The sequence below is a fragment of the Mizuhopecten yessoensis genome, unplaced genomic scaffold, assembly GCF_002113885.1.
Source record: "Mizuhopecten yessoensis strain PY_sf001 unplaced genomic scaffold, ASM211388v2 scaffold5547, whole genome shotgun sequence".
NCBI lineage: Eukaryota > Metazoa > Mollusca > Bivalvia > Pectinida > Pectinidae > Mizuhopecten > Mizuhopecten yessoensis.
Window position 1 is genome coordinate 1,659,100 of NW_018406103.1, and position 8,842 is coordinate 1,667,941.

An 8,842-nucleotide genomic window follows, 5' to 3' on the forward strand; every position below is an offset into this window, starting at 1 on the left:
TGACACTAGAGAGTTCCACTTCTGAAAGTTCTGGCCACCTCATAAATGGAAATATTCCAATGAGAATCGCCGTATGTTAAGTCTAAAGAAATCATTGAATGGTTAAGATTGTAACCGCTTTAAACCTAAGGATCATCACATCATGTTGGATTATTCACTTCCAGTATAATTTACGTGCACGTAAACCCGTACGTAAATGTGAAAAGTTACGTACGGTTTCGTGAAACACCCCCTACGTAACTTACGTGCACTAAGTTACGTGCACGTAAATATTTACGGGTACCCGTAACTTTACGTACGCGTCGTGAAACGGCACCCTGAACTTTTCTTTCAAATGTATCCATTTTTCATTTAGCGAGAGTCTTGACTTAAATATACGTTGGAAAGGTGAACTCTAGATCTGTCATGTTTACATATCAATCAAATATATTCCCACATGACGGTCGTTCACACACCCAAATCAGCTATCACAGCGGGCTTCCATGACAGGGCTTCCATGACAGAAATCAATTTTACTGGCAAAGACTTTGATGATGTCTATAATGATACATACATGGACATAACATAGACACTGAAGGTATGGACAGTTCATGACATATACCAGATAGATGTATTGACCAGCACGACAGCTTCTTACATAGCAATCTATTTCACCACGGCAGATGAAAAGAAGATCACACGAACATTATTATCCAATACATCACTACATGCCACAAATATGAACCACGAGTGTTAACTCATTCACCCCTGAAATTTCATGATGAACTATTCCAACCTTTGAATACGAAGAGTTCAAATGCGTCTTCAGGGGTGAATGAATTCATTATTAACTGGTCATTCAGCTAAGTATCTACACGAGTCGGATCACAGTTGGCTAAATCCATTCACCCCTTAAGTCACATTTGAACCTTTCCATTTCAAGAACTGGGCAAATCCAGTTTGAAAATGAAGGGATGAATGAGCTAAAAAATTATATAATTCATGTATCTGATGAGTGACATGATTTATACAGTAAAATCAAATGTCGGTGAATCATACCAATTACCACCATAGCCAGTTAACCCTTTCACCCCTATGTAACTTTAGTAGACTCTGCCATGCATTCATATGGAGGGGTCCATTATGGTCTACAGTGGTGAAAGGGTTAAGCCAGATAAAAAAAATCTGTGTCTTCAGTGGTGAATGAGTTAATAGATATGTGGTTTTTATAGACAGATACTAAGTAGACATGTGGTCTCTATAGACAACAATGGTCTGTATAGAAAGGTAGTAACTAACGTGTCTTCACTTAATAAATGGACGGTCTTTATTGACAGGTACAACATTTATATTCGGCCCTTTTAGACAGGTAAAGATTTGTGGTCCTTGTAGAAAGGTATTAAATAGCTTGTCCTCACTTGATAAATGGGTTATCTCAATAGACAGGCACTAAATACACAAGGCATTTATTGGTCTTTATAGACAGGTACTATGTTGATATGTGGTCCTTTTATACAGGTTAAGATATGTGGTCTTTATAGAAAAGTATTAAATAACAGAGACTCGGTTGATAAATGGGTGGTCATTATATACAGGAACTAAGTACAAAGTCATGTAATCGATGTATAAGTGGTCCTTACAGACAGAAACTAAATAGACATATTCATTATAGACAGTAACAGATATATGGTCATTATAGACAGTTACAGATATATGGTCGTTATAGACAGTTACAGATATATTGCCATTATAGACAGTTACATTTATATGGTCATTATAGAGAGTTACAGATATATGGTGATTATAGACAGTTACAGATATAAGGTCATTATAGACAGTTAGAGATATATTGTCATTATAGACAGTTACTGATATATGGTCATTATAGGCAGTTACAGATATATGGTGATTATAGACAGTTACAGATATATTGCCATTATAGAAAGTTACAGATATATGGTCGTTATAGACAGTTACAGATATACAGTCATTATAGACAGTTACACATATATGGTCATTATAGAGAGTTACAGATATATGGTCCTTATAGACAGTTACAGATATATGGTCATTATAGACAGTTACAGATATATTGCCATTATAGACAGTTACAGATATATGGTCATTATAGACAGTTACATATATATGGTCATTATAGACAGTTACAGATATATGGTCATTATAGACATATTATGTTCACACGTTTCAAGTTTATTTCATTGTAACCGATTATTGATCGATTATCGGTTGATTATGATGAACAGATTATCGATCATGAAATTTCTATCGAATCCCACCCCTAGCTTTGCTTGTGAAGATCAATCATGGCACTAAGACTGGTACATATGTTCTAGCTAGATAACAGGTCTCTATGGCAAGTCTCGCACCACAGAATTTACGATCGTAATCAATGTAATATAACAATGACCCGGCACCGTGGAATTACTTCCCGGAGGTGTGAACGATCGTAAACCATGATAAATGCCAATCAATAATTCATACCAACATGATCAGCCATTACAACAAAACTGACAAAAAATATATTAAACAATTTATCACGCTGATGAGGAGATACAAAAGAGTAAAAATAGAACCGTAATTGACAATATAACCAAACTGTTTTCCCTGTGGTAGATTTTGAATGTACATAAGATTACAGCAGCCTTAAGCTTCTAGCTTCGGGCTAGTGGGAATATCCCTTTAGCTCAATCAGCAAATTGGCAGAATGGGAAGCTGGAGGTTGCTGGTTCGATTCCTGGTGGAAACACACTGATATGCCTGTGTATTGCGATAAAGTGTTTTTTACGATTTATTGTGACAGCCCTCACAGATTCATTTTCATGTTTCTTCGCACCTGACCAGCTTATCAGCTAAGCCTCCTACTAATTAAATAGTATTGATGTCATGGTTGCTACTTAACTAATAATGACATCATGATTAACTGTACGAAAGTAGAAATATAAAGCTTTATCGCTATTCTCATGCAACTGTCACATAACGCATGGAATATCTTTGTAAACCATTTATATAACACTGGAGCTTGTACTCTAAGCAATGTCACCATAAATATGATCAATTCTGCCATATTTAGGAAGATAACCACTAATCAGATTTAAGGATCCTCGTACCACTGCACTGCTTTTTTTCCTTTGCAGAGTAAGCTCCCCTGAACTTCCATTTGGATGTAACTGTAACACACTAGGGCCAGAACACTTCAGTTGACCAGGTAGCTCAGTCAGTTAGAGCAATGTAACTGTAGCACACTAGGGCCAGGACACTTCAGTCGACCAGGTAGCTAAGTCGGTTAGAGCGATGTAACTGTAGTACACTAGGGCCAGGACACTTCAGTTGATCAGGTAGCTCAGTCGGTTAGAGCGATGTAACTGTAGCACCCTAGGGCCAGGACACTTCAGTTGACCAGGTAGCTCAGTCGGTAAGAGCGATGTAACTGTATCACACTGAACTTCCATTTGGATGTAACTGTAACACACTAGGGCAAGGACACTTCAGTTGACCAGGTAGCTCAGTCGGGTAGAGCGATGTAACTGTAGCACACTAGGGCCGGGACACTTCAGTTGACCAGGTAGCTCAGTCGGTAAGAGCGATGTAACTGTATCACACTAGGGCAAGAACACTTCAGTTGACCAGGTAGCTCAGTCGGTAAGAGCGATGTAACTGTATCACACTGAACTTCCATTTGGATGTAACTGTAACACCCTAGGGCCAGAACACTTCAGTTGACCAGGTAGCTCAGTCGGTAAGAGCGATGTAACTGTATCACACTGAACTTCCATTTGGATGTAACTGTAACACCCTAGGGCCAGAACACTTCAGTTGACCAGGTAGCTCAGTCAGTTAGAGCGATGTAACTGAAGCACACTAGGGCAAGAACACTTCAGTTGACCAGGTAGCTCAGTCAGTTAGAGCGATGTAACTGAAGCACACTAGGGCAAGGACACTTCAGTTGACCAGGTAGCTCAGTCGGTAAGAGCGATGTAACTGTATCACACTGAACTTCCATTTGGATGTAACTGTAACACACTAGGGCCAGAACACTTCAGTTGACCTGGTAGCTCAGTCAGTTAGAGCAATGTAACTGAAGCTCACTAGGGCCAGGACACTTCAGTTGACCAGGTAGCTCAGTTGGTTAGAGCAATGTAACTGTAACACACTAGGGCCAGGACACTTCAGTTGGCCAGGTAGCTCAGTCGGTCAGAGCGATGTAACTGTAGCACACTAGGGCCAGAAACTTCAGTTGACCAGGTAGCTCAGTCGGTAAGAGCGATGTAACTGTAGCACACTAGGGCCAGGGCACTTCAGTTGACCAGGTAGCTCAGTCGGTTAGGGCGATGTAACTGTAGCACACTAGGGCCAGGACACTTCAATTGACGAGGTAGCTCAGTCGGTAAGAGCAATGTAACTGTAGCACACTATGGCCAGGACACTTCAGTTGACCAGGTAGCTCAGTTGGTTAGAGCAATGTAACTGTAACACACTAGGGCCAGGACACTTCAGTTGGCCAGGTAGCTCAGTCGGTAAGAGCAATGTAACTGTAGCACACTATGGCCAGGACACTTCAGTTGACCAGGTAGCTCAGTCGGTAAGAGCAGTAGTAGTTACAATCTGATGTCCAGGGTTCGAAACCAGTCCAGCCCAGGGGCTGAATTTTAACACCAGAGAACTGTTGTGTAAACCACAAAGAAAACTTAGTGTTTTCCGTAGTGTTTTATATGAAGCAACTAATTTTACATGGGTCAAGTGGAAATATTTTTGGATGTCTAAGGTCTACTCGCACTCCATTGGTAGAATCTGTTTTGTTCTCAGTACCAGGCTGTCGTCACTATACTGATAGTCACAAACATATCGGTACTGTCCTATACTGGAAAACTTTCGCCCAGTCAAAATTTCCCACTTCACTGGTAGAACCCAGTTTCACTCAGTCTTATTTTTCGCCCTTCACATGTTATTTATATGTATAGTATGTTGTACTTATAATTTTTACTGTCGTGATAAACTCACCCTCATTATGGAGGGCGAAAAAAGTGAAAGTTAAACTGTGGGGAACATATTTTCCGGTACACAGTATTCTGCAATACTCATGAAATACATATGATATTTGATGGGCAGCCATTTAACTTATAATTCACCCCTGAAATTTCATAATGAACTATTCCAACCTTTGAATTGGAAGAGTTCAAATGTGTCTTCAGGGGTGAATGAGTTAATATCCTCTGTTAAGGATCCTTAGACCACTGCCTTAAGCTATATTATTTTTGTTTGTTTGGGGCATGTCAAAATTAAAAGCTGTAGTAAAACATTCCCAAAAAAAAAAGAATTTCAGAATTTTCTGCTCATGAAAGAGATAAAAGCGATCAACACATTATTCCATGCTATCCAACAAATTGACAGGAAAAATGCAACAGGGCAAACTGAGATTCGAACCCAGGGCACCAAGAATGTGGCTTTCGCTTTTACCAACTTCTTATAAGCTACCAAATCATCGACAGTCCCCCGCCTCAGTGTTGCTACAGTTTTTAAATCCAAACTGAAATTAAGGGGAGATCAGTCAAGATCTGAAAAAACTACGATGGAATTCTCTAGCATTTTACATGGATTGGGACAGGGATCCCTAAATTTCCTTTGTAAAAGGCTGTTCATTGGGCAGTGAAAACATACACAGAACACAAGCCATTCGGAATTGATATGTCTCCCCTGCGCCTCACTTTGACCATCGACGCACATATCAGAGAAACTAACTTAAATGCAAAAACTTAATGTTGATGACAAAGTCAATGGACCATGAAAGGTAGGCTGTATCCAGCATTTGATACATGGGTTGAGATGTACTACCGAAGATGCATCTATGGTCTAAGTTTGGTTGGTCTAGCACTTAATATACTTTCAGTGAAACTAACTTAAACGCAAAAACTTAATATTGACGCCACCACTGTCACCGCCGGAAAAAAAAAATCCCCTTAGTCTCGCTTCCACTTTGTGGTGGTGAGATATTAAAACGGATGATAAACCACTTACTTCATTTTACAGCCATGAAATAGTCCGGTGTTGACAAACGATGGACAGATGAGCGTTGTATTTACGCCGTCGTAACCTCCGTATATCACCTCGTAGTGAAGCACCTCTGAGAATCCGACAACTCCAAATTTGGACGTGCTATAATCAGTGAGTTTATTGAGTCCCACTAATCCAGTGGAACTTCCGACAGTTACAACATGGCCGCGGTTCCTCCTCATCATTGTCGGGAGGAACGATTTCACAGTCTGCAATGAAATGAAGGGCATATTACCATGATTGATAAATATTCTATATGGAGGATCTTACATGAGTGTCCAACACAATGTAAGATTCTATTTATCACATAACATTCATAATTTGAAGAAAAAAAATCAAACACAATTATGTGTTATCAGCTGATCCGACTCCATTTAGGTAAAAATCAGAGTACTCCGATCATCGTATTGCCGTTCCGCACAATGAAAAGTAGTTCAAGATTTTTTTTTATTTATCATGAACTGAGTATCAAATGCAATGAAAATAATAATGACAAAACAATATGTATCAAAATAACAGTAAATGTATCATGTGGTATAGTACATGAAAGTAGTACCTGTAGTGGCGTAGGAATATGTTCCCACGGTTTGACCAATCCAAGCCCCTTTCATTTTTATTACATGTGTGTAATACCATACTTATGACATGGCCATGTGACATAATAAAATGGGTCAGTTACCGGTATGTGATACTTACATCTTACATGAGTTTCCATTTCACATGAGATTTATAAAACAAGTCAAAGTGGCTCGCAAAAAAGGAAAAATTTTGACGAGATTCACAAATTTCATATGAAATAAAATGGAATGTAAGATCCTTTTTTATAATCACATAATCAAGATTTGTGGCATTTATTCGTGTAAATGACAACTTTCATGTAACCTTGAATTGTAAAAAGCCGCCATTTTGTCTCCAGTGAGTAAGTCTGTGACGTCATGTAGTTGTCTTAGGATTGAAATCACAATTGAAACAATTGAAACTTACAACCAGTCACAGGGCTGATATAATACTATAAGGTCATATTACACATGGGTTAATACGCAAAAAAATATGACATTGGTATATTCACTGGATAACACAGTACATTATGTAATAAACTAATTTATCACATACCTGTTGAATCTTGTTATAGTAATACAAGCAATTTTCAGACCATGAAATACAACGTTCTGTATTGTACAAGTGCAATACGGAATGTTGTATTTACCTACTAGCCGGAACTACTTTTTACGGGAATCCCCTTGTCATGGCGAACCGAAAAGTTCTGGGTATTTGCAAAAAAATATCAAACTACATAAAATCTTTGTATCGATCTCTACCAAATACGGAAGGTATGTGATAAAAGCAAGATCCGCGCACTCGTGAATATATTCGTCCGCGCAATTAATTTGTGCTTTCTGATTCGTTAGAAAAACACAAGTGTGCGGTCTTGCATATATATTGCGCGAGTATGGCATAACATAGATATTGTTCACATCACTGAAACCATAATTACCAACATAATGGGAAGCAATAAGAAAAGTGACGATGTACAGGAACGATGGCTGTTCTATATTACCAATAGACCAATAATCAATGCATCAGCTACTTTAATTTTTTGTCTTTATAGTCTCCCAAGCAGTTAATAGAACCAATATATATACTACATATAATGCTGGGTCCATGATTTAACATTTCTGTGTGGTAGTTCTAGGGAAGAAGCTCTGAAGGTCACTCAATCACACGCAGGTCAAGATCATGTGTCCTATATTACTTATACCAATTATAGTCAATGCATCCTATACTTTAATATTATTTTTTATTCATAGTCTCCCAAGTAATTGATAGAGCAAATACTAGTTATAATTCTGGGTCTATGATTTAACATCGTTTTCTGTGAGGTGCCTGCTAGTTCTAGGGAAGAAGCCCTGAGGTTCGCTCAATACAACATCTTGTCATCATATAAGGTCCATGAAGAGGCCACATGAAACCCTAGAATCGTCATCACATTAATTAGCTTGGTAAGGAGATCCATTGTGAAACCTTAGGAAAACTGTAATATCAGTGGTATGGAATTCAAAAACCATTTTCTAGAAATATGTGCGTGTAGCTAGGAATTCACTAAAATACCACCAAATCTAATAAGATATCACGAACAATTTTGAAGAACTCACAAGCTATTCTCTAGAAATAGCTAGGAATTCACTCTTCAGGGGTGAATGAGTTAAAAACTAAGTAAAAACACTGTATACTTTGACCTTAGTGCTGAATGAAAATCCAAGCTAAAAAAAGGTTATAGGTCATCAATACAAAAGGCCCAAGGGCCTTAGCGGTCACCTGAGTTATATCTTAGGTACGTACTGGTAGCTTTATTTTATTGTTTAGATGTGATGTGGAAATCAGCATGTAAACTAAGTGAAATACAATACTTGTCATGTCATCAAAGGATAAGAATTTGAAAATATTGGTAAATGTTCCCTTTGGGGCCCCGCCCTAGCCCCTGCGGATGGGGCAGGAATCCCAATTTTACAAAGTAATACTCTCATTCACCCAAGATGATTCGGACTAAGTTTGAGTAATTTTCTGCTGAAAATGGATAAAATATATACCAAAAAGTGTTATTTCTCTATATAAACTATATTAAACTTAAATACCCTCTCCCCAAGGGAGAACGGATAGCTCCGGGGTCCTGAAATTTACAATTTAAATAAAGCCCCTGATGATTTTCTTTCCATGCAGAGAAAATGAATGTAGTACCTCTGAGTCTGGAAGTGAAAAATTTGGAAATATTGGTTAATTTTCCCTTTGGGGCCCC

General features: G+C 38.4%; 1 protein-coding gene across 1 annotated transcript in view; it reads right to left on the reverse strand.

Annotated features, from left to right (window-relative positions):
• LOC110450919 (epidermal retinol dehydrogenase 2-like) overlaps nt 1-8,842 on the reverse strand; it is a 49,254-nt gene that overhangs the window by 27,051 nt on the left and 13,361 nt on the right. The window contains exon 3 of the mRNA XM_021498721.1: nt 6,013-6,257. Coding sequence (XP_021354396.1) covers nt 6,013-6,257 — 245 coding nt within the window. The remainder of the gene's footprint in view (nt 1-6,012; nt 6,258-8,842) is intronic.